The sequence below is a fragment of the Felis catus genome, chromosome B3 (assembly GCF_018350175.1).
Source record: "Felis catus isolate Fca126 chromosome B3, F.catus_Fca126_mat1.0, whole genome shotgun sequence".
Classification (NCBI taxonomy): domain Eukaryota; kingdom Metazoa; phylum Chordata; class Mammalia; order Carnivora; family Felidae; genus Felis; species Felis catus.
In genome coordinates, this window is record NC_058373.1 from 5,082,793 (window position 1) to 5,102,762 (window position 19,970).

The 19,970-nt window shown below is 45.9% G+C and overlaps 1 protein-coding gene across 1 annotated transcript in view; it reads left to right on the top strand.

Annotated features, from left to right (window-relative positions):
• IQGAP1 (IQ motif containing GTPase activating protein 1) overlaps nt 1-19,970 on the top strand; it is a 101,121-nt gene that overhangs the window by 78,007 nt on the left and 3,144 nt on the right. Inside the window, exons 25-37 of the mRNA XM_023254889.2 lie at nt 67-230; nt 1,182-1,406; nt 4,712-4,852; nt 4,943-5,027; nt 6,117-6,349; nt 6,956-7,088; nt 8,115-8,217; nt 8,957-9,092; nt 9,493-9,580; nt 12,023-12,235; nt 13,195-13,361; nt 14,877-14,999; nt 18,766-18,874. Of these exons, the coding sequence (XP_023110657.1) occupies nt 67-230; nt 1,182-1,406; nt 4,712-4,852; nt 4,943-5,027; nt 6,117-6,349; nt 6,956-7,088; nt 8,115-8,217; nt 8,957-9,092; nt 9,493-9,580; nt 12,023-12,235; nt 13,195-13,361; nt 14,877-14,999; nt 18,766-18,874 (1,920 nt within the window). The remainder of the gene's footprint in view (nt 1-66; nt 231-1,181; nt 1,407-4,711; nt 4,853-4,942; nt 5,028-6,116; nt 6,350-6,955; nt 7,089-8,114; nt 8,218-8,956; nt 9,093-9,492; nt 9,581-12,022; nt 12,236-13,194; nt 13,362-14,876; nt 15,000-18,765; nt 18,875-19,970) is intronic.

Here is a 19,970-nt window from a genome sequence, read left to right on the forward strand (position 1 = left end):
GAACATGAATATTTGTGTCAGCCTTTATATTATCTAGAGATTACTTATCTCTTGGTTTTATTTCAGACCAACCCCACCTATTTGGCGAAGCTGATCTTTCAGATGCCCCAGAATAAGTCCACCAAGTTCATGGACTCTGTAATCTTCACCCTGTACAACTATGCGTCCAACCAGCGAGAGGAGTACCTGCTCTTACGGCTCTTTAAGACAGCCCTCCAGGAGGAGATCAAGTATGAACAGACTGCTGCTGGGCATGGAACCCTGTCCCACTGCCATCCACACTCATACTTTGGGATTTAGGCCTCCCCGTACCTTTGCTTTGAACTCAGTTAACATTATGATCTGTGTGAAATACTCCAGAGAAGCTCCCCCCGACCCCCGCTTTTTTTTAAAGTTTATTTTGAGAAAGAAAGAGTGTGAGCAGAAGGGCAGAGAGAGAGAGGGAGAGAGGATCCCAAGCAGGCTCCGCGCTGTCAGCACAGAGCCTGATGTAGAGTTTCAACTCACAAACCATGAGATCATGATCTGAGCCGAAACCAAGAGTAAGAGGCAGATGCTTAACCAACAGAGCCACCCAGGTGCCTCGAGAAGGTTCTACTTTTTAAGTCACTAATATAAAGTGTTGCTGCTTTGAGGAAGTGGTAGAATAAGAGATTTGCTAAAGCGATTTTAGGAAGATTCTATATTTAAAAAAATTTTTTTTAATGTTTATTTTTGAGAGAGAGAAACAGTGCAAGTGGGGAAGGGGCAGACAGAGAGGGAGACACAGAATCCCACGTAGGCTCCAGGCTCTGAGTTGTCAGCATGGAGCCCAATGTGGGGCTCAATCCCATGAACCATGAGATCATGACCTGAGCCGAAGTCGGATGCTCAACCGACTGAGCCACCTGGGCACCCCGGATGATTTTATATTAAGATATGATTTTTTAAAAGCTGATCCGCACATGAAGATTTCACATTTTTATCTAAAAAAGTACCCGTTCATGTTCCCATGATTGAGTTTGCAAGCAGCAGGCTGTCCTGGGTTTAGGTCAGTGTCAGTAAATGTTTCTAGAGAAAGAGCACATACCTCTTTCCTTCCAACTATTTCTAGGAGATGGGGTCTCTAAGTAGGAACTCGATCTTTACATTGATAAAGTCTGTGATTATTTTAAAATGAATTTGTATTTGATGTTTTATAGGTCAAAAGTAGATCAGATTCAGGAGATCGTGACAGGAAATCCTACAGTTATTAAGATGGTTGTGAGTTTCAACAGAGGTGCCCGGGGCCAGAACGCCCTACGACAGATCTTGGCCCCTGTTGTGAAGGAGATTATGGATGACAAATCTCTCAACATCAAAACTGACCCTGTGGATATATACAAATCTTGGGTTAATCAGATGGAGTCTCAGACAGGAGAGGCAAGGTATGGTAACCATAACACCTTTTTCTTTTGTTTCCATTATTTTGTTTTTATAAGCAGCTAACTTTTGATTTATAAACTGACAATTATTCAAGTAGTTTTTCCCTAGAAACTTCTTAAAATGTTGACCTCATAATTGATTCACTTATTTGGCAAATATTTACTGAGTGCTTGCTATGTGCCAGGCACTGTGTTAGACATACACACAATAATGGATGAAACAGGCAAGCTCTCTGTCCTCTGTTCATTGTTACTGTGTGGGAGAGACAGGTACATAGAAATGAAATCACAAATTGAGAGTTTTACATTACATTCAACTATAATGGAGGGTACAGGACAGAGCTAACTTGGGTAGAGTGTTTGGGGAAAGCCTCTCTGAGAAGGTGAAATTTCACTTAGCTCAGGCCTAAAGGTTAAGATCGTGTCAGTCTTGCCGAGAGCTGGCTGCAGAGTATTCACGTCTGAACGCTCTGAGGTGGAAGGAGCTTGGGGGTCTGGGACCTGAAGGGACACTGGCCGGACTAGAGATGCAGTCAGATGGGACGCCTTATCTGAGGGAGATCAGTGGGTCTGGTTAAAGTGGGGGAGCTTGGCGTGGGGCTGCCTTGGAGTACTGGGAGTGAGCTGGACTAGCTATGTCAACGTAACTCAGGGGACTTCTCTGCTGGGGCGGTAGTTTGACCACCAACAGCAGTGCCTCCAAAGAAAGGTGTGCCAGTAGAATGTGGGTAATGCTGGAAAAGTACAGTTCAGAGAGGCAGCATGTTTCTGGTTTTATCTGGTTTGGGTGAGCAGTTTGGTCCAGGGTGCTTCTTCCTGGTGGTCGTGGAGTCAGGTTAGATTGTGTGCAAAGATCTCTGGAGCTTAGGAGTGGCTGTCTGTATCCTCGCTATCGGGAGTGTGGTCTGTGGACCAGAAACCAGAAAGCACCTATGGCTCTCTCTCAGCACACTGTTTAGTTCAGCCGATGTTGTTCCTAGCCAGACTTCCTCAGTGAGGGGAGCAGTGTGTCGATTATATCCTGGCCCAGGCTCCTTCCCTTCTTGGACTGATTTGTACACTGGCACCAGCTCGCACTTTGAATGGTGCTGCTCGGTATGCCACTACTGTCCGGGGACCTGGCCCCCAGGCAGAGAGGAAGGTGCGCTCTGGATAGAGAACTGAATGCTTTGCTGACTCCGAGAAAGGGCTTATCCCCTATTGGGATCATTTGGCACCTGATCTGTGTCTCAGTACTGTGCCAGTCTGTCACCAGGAGGCAAGTTATTGCTGGGAGTGATGAAAAGTCCATTTGTGTTTGGCCCTGTGCACCTGAGGCTCAAATCTTGGAATGTAGTTGGCCGACCGTGGGACTGGACTGGGAAGCTTTGCCTGCCGCTCGGGCCACCCCTAGAGGACAGGCCACCCCTAGAGGACAGCCCCGTGGACACTGGCTTGGGAGTACTGAGCTACCCCTTCTCACAGTGCAGGAGGCAGTCCATTTCAGGTCAGAGCTCCACGAGGCATGTCTGAGGGTTTTTCCCTTGTGAGTACCTGGGAGAAACTGGTGTCCTGTTTTGTTTTTCCAAAAATGGAAATTGATTTCAACATACTTTTGTGCTGCTGCTAACTGGGGGGTATAAAGGTGCAGTGGGAGCCCGTCCTGTCTGCAGGTCTCCTGGATCCTTGAGCTTCGGTCAAATATGTAGCAGGTTGGGACCTTGCCCCTCTTGGGAGTGTTCACCTCTGAAATCTCAGAAATTTAATATTCTCTTCTCTGCCCACACTCATTGTGTTGAGCACCTTTATTCCGTTTGCTCATTACTACGTTTTATAAATGTCATCTGCACATAAAGTTACAAATTTTACTGATATAAAAGATGTATAGAACATATAATTTACAAATAATAAAACCTACGATACTCATATAAATTGCACATAGCCAGTTGTTTCAAACACAATGTTTTTTATTGATTTTTGCTCAACTCTTTTGTTGGTAGTCTATTTATATTTGTAATTCAGCCACAATTTGACAAATGGTGTTGTATCCCTATATGCTTGTATCTGTTTGTTATTGCTCCTGTGACAAATTCCTGCAAACTTAGTGGCTTAAAATGACAGAAATGTATTCATTCCCTAGTGGTTCTGGAGACCAGAAATCCAAAATCCCTATCTGTGGGCTGAAAGCAGGGTGTCGGCAGGGGTGTGCTCTCCCTGGCCGCTCTGGTGGGAAATCCGTTTCCTGTCTCTTCAGTTTCCAGTGGCTGTTGCCATCCTTGACTTGTGGCCGGACGGATCGCTGTGGTCTACCCCTGCGGTCACGTGGCCTCCTCTTCTGTGTGTACCAAATCTGCCCCTGCCTCTCTCTTGTTAGGACACTTGGGATTGGATAGAGACCACCCATATAATCCAGGACAATCATTACTACCCTTTGACCTCACTGACGGCACCGGGACCTTGACTCCCACATTTCATTCTTGTGTCTTTCAGCCCCTCCTGTCCTTCCCAGTTAAGCCTAGCACGTCTATTTTCCTGCCGCTTTGTTCGGACTCGGTGCCCTCCCCTGAGGGATCTTGTCAGCTCCTCAGGCTCCAGTTCCTATATGTAACTGTCACTTCCTTCACCAGTACCTAGGACGTCACCAGGTGCCACTGGTTGTGTCTCCCTAGTATCTCTCATATCTGTTCCCTTGGTCTGCACTGCTGCCTCCTTGCTCATGACCTCATGATTTCTTGATCGGGCTGTGGCACTAACCCATCTCTTTCATCAGTGGCTGTCCATCTTTAATTCATTCTTCACGGTGGGTCAGAGAAATCTTCCTCAAATTCAGATCGCCTGTCTTTCAATGGCCCTCGGTGACTTCTAGGAAAGTGCAGACCTCTTAGTGTTACGTATATTATGTACAGCGCCCTCCACAACCTGGACTCTGTTCACCTGCTCACTTCTCCTTCTCTTCCTTTGCTTTGCATTTGATCTTCTTTCCTGGAAGACAAATTTTTCTCCCGTTTTCCTGAGTTCAGGTGTCCCTTCCTGTTGGTATGTGTCTCCCACCAAACTAAGAGACTTGGGAAGCTGTCGTGTCTCATACCCTTTTTTTTTTTTTTTTTTTTTTTTTTACCCTAAGGGCATATCATAGTGCATGGCACATAGTTCTAGACACTCAGTTCACGGCTAGGACCTGGGTTCAAATTCTGGCCCCACTATTTATCAGCTCTATGAGCATGAGCAGCTTCACCTGATCTCTCTGGGTCTATGAAAGACACAGTCCTGCCTCAGGCTGTTCCTGGCTGTTGGTCTAACGCATTTGGGGATGATTTTTGCTTTCCTAGCAAACTACCCTATGATGTGACCCCTGAGCAGGCTTTGGCTCACGAAGAGGTCAAGACACGGCTAGACAACTCCATCAGGAACATGCGGGCGGTGACGGACAAGTTCCTCTCAGCCATCATTAGCTCTGTGGACAAAATCCCGTGAGTGCCATCAGTTCTGACCCACATAGGTCCCGTGTTGTTACTGTTCTGCTCCCCAGCTGCTCTCATTAAGTTTTGTCCATCCCACAGTTACGGCATGCGCTTCATTGCCAAGGTGCTGAAGGACTCGTTACACGAGAAGTTCCCAGATGCCGGTGAGGATGAGCTGCTGAAGGTAAGAATCTGAACGCTGGCACCGTCCTTGCCCGTTCAGGAGTCCTTTGAGGTAAAAGTTAGAAAACGAGGCCCAACCTTAGACCTTCAGGAAGTGCGTGAGCATAGTTTCTGGCAATAGCTCGCCATCGGTTGTGAGCTCTTGAAAGTAATTGTAAATAGTAAATGATACCTCTCTCAGTACCTGTAGAGTTGCTTTATTGTTTGGCACATAGACCTCAAACAAGTAGACAAGGTGGATTTTCCTGTCTTCAGATCAATTTCTCCAAGTCCTGTCTTTTCGCTGAAGAGTTGCTCCCTCTGCTGGTAGCTGGGTGAATGGCAGCAAGCACCATGGTTTCTGCTAAGGCTGTTACTGATAACTCTTTCTTACTTGGCTGTGCTTCTCCTTCCCCACCTCCCCCCACCTTAATCTGAACGCTTTTTTCTTCTCTCTCCTAGTTCTGTGCTTTCCTACAGTGAGGCCTCGATTCTAGACTTTGTATTCAGGTGAATTAAAATTTTTTTTTCTTTGAATGAAACTCCAGGGGAAGTGCTGTGACTGTCCTTGAATCCTTCTGTGGAGGAGATGTGTGTTGAGTGACTTTAATTTCAGAGGCATGAACTTGTCCACCATTGAAGTCTGCAGCATGAGGCTGATGGGGTTGGGCAGACTGCACTGTGCTCACTGGGTCGTTAGCTATGTCTGTCAGTTTCTCTGAACGAAAGCCCGTCTACGTGAAAATAAGCAGTAGTGCACGTGGGTGACAGCAACCTGTTTGCTGCCATGATATGTGAACAAAGGATATCCTAAATCCCTTAGCAATAGACTTTAAGTCTGCCGTTTTTACCTTCTGAGTCTGCTCTTTCGTTGTAGTGATTGTCAGCTCTGTCCTTATTTTCTTTTTCTCTGCATCCAACCAAGGGATGTTCAGTTGTTTTAGGTTCAGACCTTGAAAGAAAGTGTGTGTGCGTGCATGCGTGTGTGTGCATGGTGTTTATTTTTCCTTACAGGACTGCCTTTTCTGGTTTTCTTTGCTAGCAAAGTCATTTGTGCCTTACTGGGTGGAGTGGTTTTTAACACCCGTCTTTCTTCTTCGTCTGTTCCCAGATTATTGGTAACTTGCTTTACTATCGATACATGAATCCAGCCATTGTTGCTCCTGATGCCTTTGACATCATTGACCTGTCGGCAGGAGGCCAGCTTACCACAGACCAACGCCGGAACCTTGGCTCCATTGCAAAGATGCTCCAGCACGCGGCGTCCAATAAGATGTTTCTGGGAGATAATGCTCACTTAAGCATCATTAATGAGTATCTCTCCCAGTCCTACCAGAAATTCAGGTAGGGGGAAAGGAACAGGGTACTTGAAAGGTCCCGTGGGCATGTTTCTCTCTGTGAGTGTCCAGACAAGATTAAATTCCAGAACTTAGCTTCCCCGGGACTCTGCCATATCGAGGGATACATGTTTGATATGCTCAGAGCCCTTGGAGGTGATGAAGAGGGTTTTGAGCCGTTAAAATGTATTCCGCTGACATAGACTGCACTTAACATAAAAGCAGTAAATCCTCATTTGGCACGGGTTACTTTGCACTCAGAGAAGAATCGGAGAGTGCCTTTAATATTTGTAAGTTAAACAGCCAGTTGTGAGTTCAGGGCATCGTCTCAGAGATAAAGCTGGTTTGCCTCACAGCTTGGGTGTTTTCAAACTGCTTTAAATTATGGTTGAGCGGTTCTTGTGGGTGGAATTAAATTGGGTGGAGGGAGAAGTTGTTAAAACCACCCGCCCCAAGGCTGTGAAGCGGAGCGGACGTGTGCAAGCTTCTCTACAGTCCTCGACCTTGACTGGCTTCTCTTTGAACTCATCGTTGTAAAGGTTTGTGGGATGTCCTCTCGCCAGCTTCTCACATATGCATCACTCGGGGGTCTGCCTCTTGCATTTATTTTCAGACGGTTTTTCCAAACTGCTTGTGATGTCCCAGAGCTTCAGGATAAGTTTAATGTGGATGAATATTCTGATTTAGTCACCGTCACCAAACCAGTGATCTACATTTCCATTGGTGAAATCATCAACACCCACACTGTAAGTATTTTTTCTTTAATTACTTAATTTCATCGCTCTGTCCTTAATTTTAATTGTCTTCCCTAGATGCTGCTTACCATCTCTGGAGAGCCAGATAACTCGCCTTCCTTTGATCTTACTGACTTCACATCTTCCTTGTTTCTCTTTTCTTTGCATACTAACTGTATCTACTGAGTGTCTCAAAGTGGCCCCAGGCCCCCTGCGTCAGAGTCATCTGGGCTGATGGTCACAAATGGAGTTCTTGGTCCCCACCGCAGGCCTGCTGAAGCAGTCCCCACGGGTGGGCTCCAGAGTCTCCATTGTGAGCGCCGATCTAGGGACTTGATAAAAAACTGTGTTCACTGTTCCTTTGGTTTATCCTGGCCCTCTGTGTTATTTTTCTAACATCTAAAACACCCACTTTTTCCTCTGCGTCCCTTAGGTGCTCCTTTTATTCCCCCCAGATTTTTATAATTCATTCCTTTCCCCATTGAGGGTATATAGAACAGGAAATGAGAAAATACATAAAATGTAAAGGAAATTTCAGGTGATATCCCTGGGGCGTCCCCGAGGGTGATAGCGTCTTGAAGGCTTTGCTTGAGTGTCTGTGAGATGATGACAACATTGATCTGATGCACTTTTCTCTGAATTAAGAGATACTGTCTGCTGGACACATTAATAATGAGTGTGAATGGGAGTCATTTGCACTGGCTGTACGGTACATTGATGCCTTTGGATATTAAAATCGATGGGGTTTGTTACTCTCTTCCTGTGCAGGGTACATTTAAGTCCCTTCTATCCACAAGGTTAAGAGAGTGCCAGTATTTCCTTTCCATGCATTATCCATAAGTCATTCAGCAGAGGCCCGTGTGATGCTTTATATGTTATAGTTTACTTGGGTTAGTTTGCTGAGGATTGGCCTGTCAGTTCTTTGAATGTGGGAGCTTTGTTATCTGACCCCTTCTGTGTTGTTTGGCATTGTTGGTGAGGCTGAGGGCTGAGGGGCTGATGTTGTAAATGGACTCGACTCCTGGGTGTTCCACACAGCTCCTGTTAGACCATCAGGACGCCATTGCTCCGGAGCACAACGACCCGATCCATGAGCTGCTGGATGACCTGGGCGAGGTGCCCACCATCGAGTCCCTGATAGGTAAAGCTCTGACCTAACTGCCCAGAAGGTGACAGGGAGGGTGACGGAGGGGTGCTGTAATTGCCACCTCGTCCGTTTCTGTACTGTTCCTGATCCGAATGTACATTCAGGAAGAAAACAGATATGATCGATCCCTGTCTTTGAGGAACTGAAGTCTAGTGGAAGAGAGAATTTTAAATGTATATATTATACACATAATCCTATAATTATAAGTCCTATAAAGGAAATGAGCAGAATATTTTGAGAGGGATAAATTACCATATTATAATTACTGAAATGAGGGGCGCCTGGGTGGCTCACTCGGTTAAGCCTCTGACTTTGGCTCAGGTCATGATCTCGCGGTTTGCGGGTTCAGGCCCCACATCGGGCCCTGTGCTGACGGCTCAGAGCCTGGAGGCTCCTTCGGATTCTGTGTCTCCCTCTCTCTGCCCCTCCCCCCTCACTCTCTGTCTCTCTCTCCTTCAAAAATAAATAAACATCAAAAAAAATTTTTTTAAAAATAATAATTACTGAAACGATTTGTCAAATATTTTTGAAATTATTTTATTAGGGATTCTTTGTTTTTATCATTTGGCATACATTTCCTTTGATTTTTCAAAGGTATCCTTGCCACAGTATACGTGTTGGCTTATTCAAGTATCTTCTTAGACCCACATTCTCTTTTCTTTGTATTCATGTCTCCTCTCCACTATCTCCTCCTTTGTTATACTGATCCTCTCTACTCCCCCCAAAACCACAGGAGAGAGCGCTGGCAATTTAAATGACCCCAATAAGGAGGTGCTGGCCAAGACAGAAGTGTCTCTTACGCTGACCAACAAGTTTGATGTGCCTGGGGATGAGAATGCAGAAATGGACGCTCGGACTATCCTGCTGAAGTGAGTATTGGAAGTGGGAAGAATGAGGTAAATATAATGCGGTGATCCCTTGACCTTGCCCTGGTGAACATGTCCGCTTGCTCATACCGGAAACCATCGTCTTGGCCTTTTAAGCCTGTTGTAATTCTGGTCACTTTATCTATTATACATGGCACAGGACTCACCTGCCTCATTTCCTCAGTAGTAAGACGCTGAAGTGAAATTTATACCTTCGAAATCCTGACCCTGGTACCCACGCCATCATTGTCACGTAGATAAGCCTGAGGCCTCGGGTGCCTTGTGTTCACGGCGGCCCAGCGGGACCTGTCTGAGGTGGTGTGTGTGCTGCCGCTGCTCAGGGCCATTGGAGAGGAAGGAGGACATTTGGTGACGTTTCAACCCTTCCCCCGTCTCCTTTCAGCACGAAACGTTTAATTGTGGACGTCATCCGGTTCCAGCCAGGCGAGACCTTGACTGAAATCCTAGAAACCCCAGCCACCACCGAACAGGTAAAACTTAGGGGTTTCACATACGACGACAAGGCACACAGATGCTCCCGTGACGGGTGCGTGCCAGGGTTGAGGAGGGGGGGAGCCAGGGGCTGGCAACGTGGGGCTGGACTGGAGGGCGGTGGTGGTGTGGGCCTGCTCAGAAAGTCGTTGGCTCCTAAACGGGCACGCAGATGCTCTGAGGGCATAAGGCTCGTGGCATGTATGTGCGGCCTTGTGTGTGGCTTTGTGTTTTAATTTAACTGAGGTTGAGTCAGTGAGTCTGCCTAGTAATCAAGTGAATATTACATCCTTAGAATTTTGTTAAGTGCCTTAGTAGATAAAGTACAGAATGTGGTTCTTAAACTCAGTGAACTCATGATCTACTTGGGGAAATGTGGTGTATATACCTGAAATAATTAGAAAACTATTAAAAATTGACTGTGCTGTTGGCTATAAAAATGGCAGAAATTGAGGAAAGTGGCCAGTGAGGAGCAAGCCGTGAGGAAGAAGGGGAACTGGAGCCACACTTGGGAGGCGTGGATAGGATCTGGGTGTGCACGTACACGTAAGGGAAGAGGCATCTTGGGCCAGGGATTCCACACAAACAGAGGCACGACGTGACCTGATGGACAGGATGGGACCAGACCGACTTATCTAGAATGCAGGTGTGGGTGAGGGTGAGTGGTGAGGAGTAAGACATGAGAACAAACTTTGTAGAGCCCGTGTTTGTCACTGGAGAGACACGGAGTAGAGAGCTTTTGTCACTCTGGGACCATTTGATACTGATCACTTAGGCAGCGCTAGCCAAGCAAACAGGACTTGAGTAATCTAGGTCCGGGATGGACTCCCAGGCCCACGTGGTTGGGGGGGGGGGGGCGGATGGCTCGGCATCGGGAGGGGATGATGGGGCACTTCGTGTTTAAGACCCCTCTTTTGTGTTTGTAAGATGTGACAAGTCAAGCCATTTGTTTCAAATTTCGAGCATATGAATTCTTTTTGATAAATGACAGTTTACCCAGAAGCCCAAATATCAAGTAGGAAAAATTGGAGCTACTCAGCACCAGGAATAGGGCTGGGGCTCTGGGTTCCTGCGGGAATCCCTTAAAGCTGCACATAGGACTGTTTGAAAACCACTGTTTTTAATGAAGTCTCAGCTTTTTGATGCTGTGATTGATTACTGACTAGCTGTGTGTGAGGGGCAATAAAGAATCATAACCAACACCTGCACCTTGTTTAACCTGGAAGGAAGTTTCAAGAAGGGAAGGTGGAACCAGCCTTCAATGAGAGCCTACTGGTAGTTTGGCGGTTTCACCTGGGTTCTTTCATTTACTCCTCCCACTGTCCCTGTGAGGTGAGTCTTTTCATCCTTATCTTACAGAAGAGGCCAAGACCCTTGAGGTCACATAACTTGTCCAAGATTGTCTGCTTGTGGTGGCGGAACCAGTTTGGATCAGGTTCTTTCTGACGCCAGGGTTTATGTTCTTCACGCTGTGTGATGCGGGGTGGTCTTGACGTTAGCAAAAAAGGGCATACCGGGAGAGGGGATCGCTCCAGTTTGGGAGGAATTACAAGCCATTCCAAATGTGAGCATCCTGGCACAAACAGTTCAAAATGCGGCACCAGAACCTTAGCCACAAAGATGTGGGATCCGTAGCATAGGGACGATCGCTCAAGTATCGAGAATGAACAGTCACAGAGAAACTACCAGGGGTCACTTAGAGGTACCAAACTTGTGCCCGGGGCAAGGAGAGAACGTGCAGGGTACGAGCGAGGCAATAGCTGAGAAAAGGCCCTGGATTCGGAGGAGGGGCGGCGAATCGGCCATGAGGGCAGAGCTGTAGAGCCACACTGCAAGGAGCTAGAGAAGGAGGAAGACACCAACAGAATGGGCCAGCGGCGTGAGCCATGTCAGGCAGGGACGTGACGGGCAAACGCTGAATGTCAACGGGAAAGAAGAATCATCGGAAGGACTGCTCCAGATACTGGCATTCGTAGCATGCTTGAAAGCAAAAGGAAGCCTTCAGCATGATCCAGCCTGGACAAGGTGGCAAAAAGAGTCGGCGAGAATTTACCAAACGCTGGTGTTGCGTGGGTGTGTTTTTAACATTCACCAATGAATGAAGCTGTGTTTCAAGTCAAATTCAATGGCTCCCATGTCTCAAAATGTGATAGGAAAAAAACGAGGGATCTTGGAGCCACTTGGAACCCAATCTCCTAACCGTATGTGAGAATCCAGGGAAGAAGCGCTACGAGACCGTGTGACTTCATCGACGCCACCTCTTCTAGGTGTGCTCTGTGCAGGTTCTCTGTCAGTTGTCAGAGGGCGAGTTTGTTCCCTCCGTTTCCAGAATGGAGTTTCAGGGCTATGTAAATTCAGGTGTGGATATGCTGTATAAATTCAGGCTTGGGATTAGTGTGGTAAACATGCCAGCAGCTTCTTTTTCTTCTCTGTATCTGTAGGAAGCAGAACATCAGAGGGCCATGCAGAGACGTGCTATTCGTGATGCCAAGACTCCTGACAAGATGAAAAAGTCACAGTTTGTAAAGGAAGACAGCAACCTCACTCTTCAGGAGAAGAAGGAGAAGATCCAGTCAGGTTTGAAGAAGCTAACGGAGCTTGGGACGGTGGACCCGAAGAACAGATATCAGGAGCTGATCAACGACATTGCCAGGGTACTGCTTGTGGGGGCAGTGATGGGCTGGCCGTGGACAAAGCTGTCTCGGGAGCTCGTGAAGAGACAGCAGGTGTTCAGATGACAATATGCCTTCAGGGCACAGGCAGATTAGTGTCCTCTCCGCTGGGGAATTGGTTCTGAGTTTCCCAACATGAGGACCTTGCTGCCCTTTGATGATTTACTCCATGGCCTAAATCAAAAGGGAGAAGGCCCTAACTAGAGCTGCCTGTGTGTTTATTTGTCTTTGGCCTTAAAGAATTCCTCCAGATCTTTTTAATGATCACTATGAAATATAAATTCACATCACGTTGGTCATGCAATTCTTGATTTGTGTGAATCTTCACAAGTAAGGGGCTCTGGTGTAGGCTGAGAGCGTAGGTGTTTGCTGCTGGTAGAAATACCATGCACATCGGGGAGCTTGATCATTGACACGGTAAAATTATCTTTTCTTCCCTCTCCTGCCAATATACTTAAGAGGTTTAAGTCAGCTTCACAGGTAAATTCTAAGAATGTGGAAGTCTGTAAAAGTAACACATCTCCCAGGCGCCTGGGTGGCTCAGTCGGTAAAGTGTCCAACTCTTGATTTCACCTCAGGTCATGATCTCGCAGTTCATGAGTTCAAGCCTCTCATTGGGCTCTGTGCTAACAGTGAGGAGTCTGGTTAGGATTTTCTCTTTTCCTCTCGCTCTCTGCCCCTCCCCTGCTCATACACACATGGACATTCTCTCCCTCTCTCTCTCAAAATAAATAGACTTAAAAAAAAAGTAACACGTTTCCGTATCTCTAGGTACGGGAGAAAAAAATTGACGGGATCTGAATTTCTTTACTAATTTTTGAACTTCAGTTGCTTCCTGTTAAAGCCTGGTCATGCAAAGTGGGGTTAAGCACTAGTGTGTATGACTCAAGAAGAATACGATACTGATCATTATTGTCCTAACTTTAACAACTGTGTCTTAGGATATTCGGAACCAGCGGAGGTATCGACAGAGGAGGAAGGCCGAGCTGGTGAAATTACAGCAAACATATGCTGCCCTGAACTCGAAGGCCACTTTCTATGGAGAGCAGGTGGATTACTACAAAAGCTATATCAAAACCTGCTTGGATAACTTGGCCAGCAAGGGCAAGTGAGTATGTTTTGTAAAGAATCAACGTCAGTGGGGAAGGAGGGAGAGGCAGCTCGAGTGACCTTGGAAGTTTTTACCTTAAAACCCGCTGGGTCTATTTATTGCTCTCATTCTTTTATCTTGTTTCTAATTGTTGGCATGATTTCCTAGATCCATTTGTTGTTGTGTGATGTAAATAAATAACGTAGGGGGTATTTCAAGGATGCTTACTTCTAAGCATCCCTTGTTCCAAAATATCTTCGTGGCCCTAGAAATGAAAGAATCACGGAAGGAGTTTAGTTACTGCTCCCAAACCTGCATGTGCCTTCAGATCACTCAAGGAATATGATGGACATTTCGATCCTCTGGTCTCTCTCTACACCTCTTGGGGACAGGATCCCAGACCCCAGCTTTCTTCCCAGCTGCCAGGGAGGATCTGATGCAGCCTTCCTGGCGCGGCCACAGCCAGATCATGCCCATTTTATAGGGAGGGAAACTGAGAACCCAGAGGCGTGAGGTGGTAGTTGCAGGCTCTATCTGTAGGGTTGGTTTACTTTGTACTTCTCACTCTTCAGTGTAAGAATTTTCAAACCTAAGAAAGGTTGAGTGAACAGAACAGTAAACACACACCCTTCACCCCGATTGACCTGTTTTTAACATTTTGCCACACCAGCCTCCCTTCTCTGGCTTGCTTACTCTTCTCCCTGCCCTCTGGCTGTCTCTTTCTTTCCCTCCCTGGAAGACCGAGGTGAGGCAGGGCTGATGTGCTGGGGTGAGAATCAGACCCACCTGACCCAGCTTGCAAAGCTGGCTCTTGTGACCTTTTGACATGTCCCCATCGTTCTTCAAGCACTTACTGACTTTCTGTTGTACAGTTGTAATTTCTATACGTGTTGTAGTTCCTTCCATAGCAGTTACTCCCTTTTATGCCGGTACCAGCGTTCCTGCCCATTTCTTGAGACCCTTCCTTTGGGAGTCCCAAATCCCTGGTTCTCATATAGATCTCTATTCTTCCCTCACTTACTTTTGAAAATCCCTTTTATCTTGATTGTCCCGATCAAGAAAAGGTCTTAAGGTCTGTTTCTTTCTCCTTGTTCCCACTCCTCTGTATTTGCTACACTGGTTTAAAGTCTTTATAAAATTACTTATTCTGAGATATGTTTATTTTTTCCCTGCACAGCTGAGGGCCTTACAGGGACTCCTTTGGGGTTCAGTACAGTTCCTTTAGGCTAGCGTTAGAGTGCTTCACACTTGTAGGTACTGAGGTGTTGAGAGGAACCTAGACAGATGACACGGCCTGTCAAATTTACATGGGTTTTCAAATACAGTTAAATTAAAGGCCAAAGCAATTTAGTGATGTTTCCACTGTTTTGCAAAAATATTACTCGGGCTAATCCTAACACTTACTGGCCATTTTAGAATCCGTATGTTACTTAGGCTAGTGTAGGGGAAGTCTATTTTCTGGCCTCCAATCCATGAATTACCAACAGACTTGTAGTTACTGAGAGAAAGTGACGTGATGTGATTTTTTTGCAGGGTCTCCAAGAAGCCTGGGGAAATGAAAGGAAAGAAGAGTAAAAAGATTTCTCTGAAATACACAGCAGCCAGACTGCATGAAAAAGGAGTCCTTCTGGAAATTGAGGATCTGCAAGTGAACCAGTGAGTATTTTTCACTCTGTTCTGTATCTTGATTTTGTCTCTACATTGATCACATCTGATTCCCTTTATTTCTGGATGGTTGTTTTCATATCTTCTATTTACTTACATATCTATTTGGGTGCAGCATTCCCAATGCTCAGAGTTAATTTGTCTGTCAGAGAAGGGAAAGTGTTACTTCTCCTTTGTTGTGGAATATTTGCCCCAAGCCATGTTTGCACCTACTTATGTTAGCCCCATCTTAATTTTTTTGCTCTTTACCTTTTTTCTTTTCTTTTTCTTTTAAATGCTTACTTATTCATTTTGGGAAGGGGGATCCCCAAGCAGGCTCCGCACCGTCAGCACAGAGCCCGACGTGGGGCTGAATCCCATGAACTGTGAGATCACGACCCGAGCCAAAATCAAGAACCCGATGCTTAACCAACAGTCCCCCAGACACCCCAATCTTTCCTCTTTAAAGCAGGAAAACATTTTGTATTTCTCCTGTGTCTAAACCAAGAATAAATAAGAACAAGAAGAGGAGTTTACTTTATTCCACCTGAGGCTAGGAATCAGGGCCTTCCCCTCATTCTCCTTCCTGGGAAGGGCCAGCTCGCTTTGTACAAGGTTCCTGGATCTGGCCTGGCTGTCATTAGCGGGCATTTATGGAGTACCTGTTCAGTCAGCCCTGTGACCGTACATAGCTGAGCTTTCTGATTTTGTTTACACAAAACAGTTTGTGTAAACACAAAACAACTTTGTTTAAAAAGAAAAATTTTTCTGATCCTAAGGTAATATGTATTCATTATTGAACTTCGGAAGTTGCTAAAGCATAAAGAAAAAAAAAGCATTTATCATTTCACAAGCCAAAGATAGCCACTGAAGTAATTAGTGTATGTTCTGTGCCTCTGTTCACAGCAGATTATCTAACTTCCCACTTATTTATCTACCTATTATTTTTTTTAACATATGTTGTGAAAATAGTCACATATCCAACTTTTTTCTCATTATATTTTGAGAAATTTTCACATTCTTTGAAAGCATCCTTTTTAATGGCCACACAGTGTTTCATATTGTAGTTGAAATTTAACCATTCACCTGTACGACGTTTAAGTTGATTTTACTTTTTACGTTATTACACTTGCGGCATGTCTTTCTTTATATGTAAATCTTTGGTTTTACCTCTAATTATTTTTTTATCATAGATGTCTAAAAATGGAATTTCTGGTCAAAGTATTAAAATTATTAAGTTATTATTATAAAAAGTACAAGACCTAAACTTTACCATTGTAACCGTTTTTAAGTGTGTAGTTCAGTAGTGTTAAGTATGTTCACGTTGCTGTACAACAGGTATCCAGAACCTTTTCATCTTACCAGACTGAGACTATACCCACTGGACAACAGCTCTCCATTTCCCCTCCCCCAGCCCTGGACAACCACCCTTCTACTCCCTGTTTTCATGTATTCGACGCCTCCAGGCATCTCATATAAGCCATCGTCTTTTCGTAACTGGCTTGTTTCACTTAGCTCAGTGACCTCATGGTTCATCCATGTTGTGGCGTGTGACAGATTTCTTTTTAAGGCTGAATAAAATTCCACTGTACATATACGCACCGCATTCTATTTATACGTCCGTCGGGGGACTTGTGGGCTGCTTCCACCTCTTGGCTACTGCGAACAATGGTGCTGTGAACATAGAAGTGTAAACGTCTCTTTGGGATCCTGCTCTCCGTTCTTTTGAATCTATACCCCAAAGCAGGATTGCTGGATCACATGGTAGTTTTAAGTTTTTGAAGAACTGCCATACGATTTTCCATAGCAGATGAAAAAATTTATATATATATACATGTATGTATATATGTGTATCGCCAAAGAATCTGCAGTAGTGTCAGAAATGTATATGGAAGCGCTTACTTGCCTATTTCTTTGCCATTATTGAATAGTAAAGTAATTTTCAATGTTTTTGAATTCAGTAGTTAAAAGATAGTATCTGATTTTATTTTATTTTTTAATTTTTTAAAACATTTATTTTTGAGAGAGAGCATGAGTAGGGGAGGGACAGAGAGACAGACAGATGGACAGATTCCAAAGCAGGCTCCAGGCTCTAAGCTGTCAGCACATAGCCTTGCGGGGCTCGAACCCACGAACCATGAGATCATAACCTGAGCCAAAGTCGGACGTTTAACTGACTGAACCACCCAGATGCCCGATTTTAATTTTTTAAAGAGAGCTTTTTTTGAGAGAGAGAGAGAGAGAGAACGTGTGTGCAAGCAGGGGAGAGGCAGAGAGAGAGACAGACAGACACACTCCTAAGCAGCCTCCATGCCTAGCAGAGCCCAACTTGGGGCTGGATCCCACAACCCTGGGATCATGACCTGAGCTGAAATCAGGAGTTGGACGCTCAATTGACTGAGTCACCAGGCGCCCCTAGTACTCATTTTAAAACTTGACATTTCTTAGAGTCTAGTTGAGTGTGTGTGTGTGTGTGTGTGTGTGTGTGTGTGTGTGTGTGTGTGTGAATCGTGGCTTATTTGTATTTTCTCTGGTCGCTTTTCAGTTGGGGACCTTGGTGTTTTTGAGGTTTTTTATGTGAGCACTTTATGCACCTTTCAAGTTTGTCTCACATTTATTGTCTTTTCTCTTCTTTTTGTCATTATTTTCTACTGTTCAAATGCCAGCCATTTTTTTGCCTGCCTTCTTTTCAATTTGCTATGATAGGCTTGGAAACCAAATAACAAAGCAAACTGGCTAAAATAAAATTGTTTATCACATGAAGTACCTTTAAGGAATGACCCCAGAGGACCTCCTGTCGAGTAAGATGTGCACGTTCTAGTGTGTGGATTTCATGACCTCTCTTACAGCTTCTCTGTGGCCTGTTTTGCATCATTCATGATTCTCGGCTCTGTTCCTAGTAGATGGGTTTGCTCCATAGTTGAGTTCTAGAAATCTGGGCTGATGTACTTTGATCACCCAGGGAACAACACATTCCCGCCTTCTTCCACTGCCATAAAATTTCTGGGCATGTAACATGTTGAGAGTGAGTGACACCTTAAGAATTTTCAGCAGTAGCAGGTGTATCTTTGGCAACACTCGGTTCATTTATATCTATAGCACCTCCTGTCATGGTTTTTTTTGTCCTGACCCCTTTTTCTTTTTTTTTTTTTTAATTTTTTTTTTTTCAACGTTTATTTAATTTTTTGGGACAGAGAGAGACAGAGCATGAACGGGGGAGGGGCAGAGAGAGAGGGAGACACAGAATCGGAAACAGGCTCCAGGCTCTGAGCCATCAGCCCAGAGCCCGACGCGGGGCTCGAACTCCCGGACCGCGAGATCGTGACCTGGCTGAAGTCGGACGCTTAACCGACTGCGCCACCCAGGCGCCCCTTACCCCTTTTTCTTACATACTTGCATTGATACACACACCTTTCATCCCTCTCCTTCCAGGCCAGTTTTCTGTTGATTATCCTTTTACCGTTAGATTTCAGCAGCGGCCACAGCGAAGGCCAAGAATTCCTATGACATCATGCCTTCAGAGGCCATCGTGGCATTCCTCAGTGGTTCCTCTTCTGTGGTGTGCGAGGGCTGCAGGGAGAGATTGCCGGCCTCTCCCCAGGTCTCTGAGCAGGTGGCACGTAGAGTAGCAGCCCTGCGCTCCTCCACCCACAGGAGTACTTGGACCTTTATGCTATACCCCTTTTCACTCTTGAAGATTGTCACTCTCCTTTCTACATTTCATGGAATACTGTTCCTGAGAACGTAAAAATATACCCTTACGATGTTGTTTCAACAGGTTTAAAAATGTTATCTTTGAAATCAGTCCAACAGAAGAAGTTGGAGACTTTGAGGTGAAAGCCAAGTTCATGGGCGTTCAAATGGAGACGTTTATGCTACATTACCAGGTGGGTGTGCGCCCGGCAGAACCGAGAACTCTGTAGGTGAGGTGGTTGTGCTCTCGTCGAGGCAGGGAACCCGTGTGGGGACGGCCGTGCACTGCAGCACTGAGCTGGGCTTCACACGGGAGGGAAGGAGCCCAGGGGCCCTGTGCTCTGGTGCCCCTGGTCTGTAGTCCCCAGAAAGGTCTGGCGGGTACATACGTCTCCCAAAAGCTTTTACCTCAAGCTTCTATTTGTGTTGCCACTAAATCCAACTGGTACCTTGACCTTGAACAAAATGCTTAAGTGTTGATACTAGAAAATTGTAAGCCTACTCAGTAGCTTGAAATCTTTTCTCTCATTTTGACTTGATACAGGTGTTTACATGTGTATTTCTGACGAGGCATGTGTAAATTAGATCTTTGTAAACTGAATCTCATTTTAAATTCGGAAAGAACTTTGCAGTGAATCATTTTATAACATAATTTTACCTAATTTTTATGTTGAAATATCTCCAGTTTTTACGCGTGAGAAAAGCACCAGGCGCCACGAGGCCTCCTGGGCGCCGCCCTGAGTCCCGCAGCTTTGTGTGTGTCCCGGTCGGTTCCGGCCCCTTCCCTCCTCCCTCCTCCCGCCGCCCGCTGCTGTGCTCCGTCGGCCTGGCAGGCGCCATCTCTGCACGCGCTGACCCTGCGTCCGCTCCTTTATTCCCCGTCATTTACACGAGTGGGGGTGGGGGGGCTTTCACATGTGTTCCCACCTCCGAGCCGCAGCAGCCCCAGCCGGTTCCTCCTCCACCTCCATCGCCCGTAGAGATGCCTCCGTTGACTCGGTCGGCTCTTACCTCCCACCCCCCAAACTGCGAGCTCCCCAAGGGCCCGTAGTGTGTCTTTGTTTCCTTCGCAATGCCGAGAGGCCCTCCGAACACGTTAGCTGAGCAGAAGTGCGAGGGTCCTGGGAGGCACGCGCTCTAGTGCTTACACAAACGAACATCTTGTCGTGCCTTCAGTCTCACCAGACCTGTGCGCGCCTCAGGTAGCGCGTTCACCCGCGCACATTCACAAAGTATGGAGTGAGTGCTGGGTGCGAGGTGTCACGCCGGGTGGGTGACGCACCAGGGCCT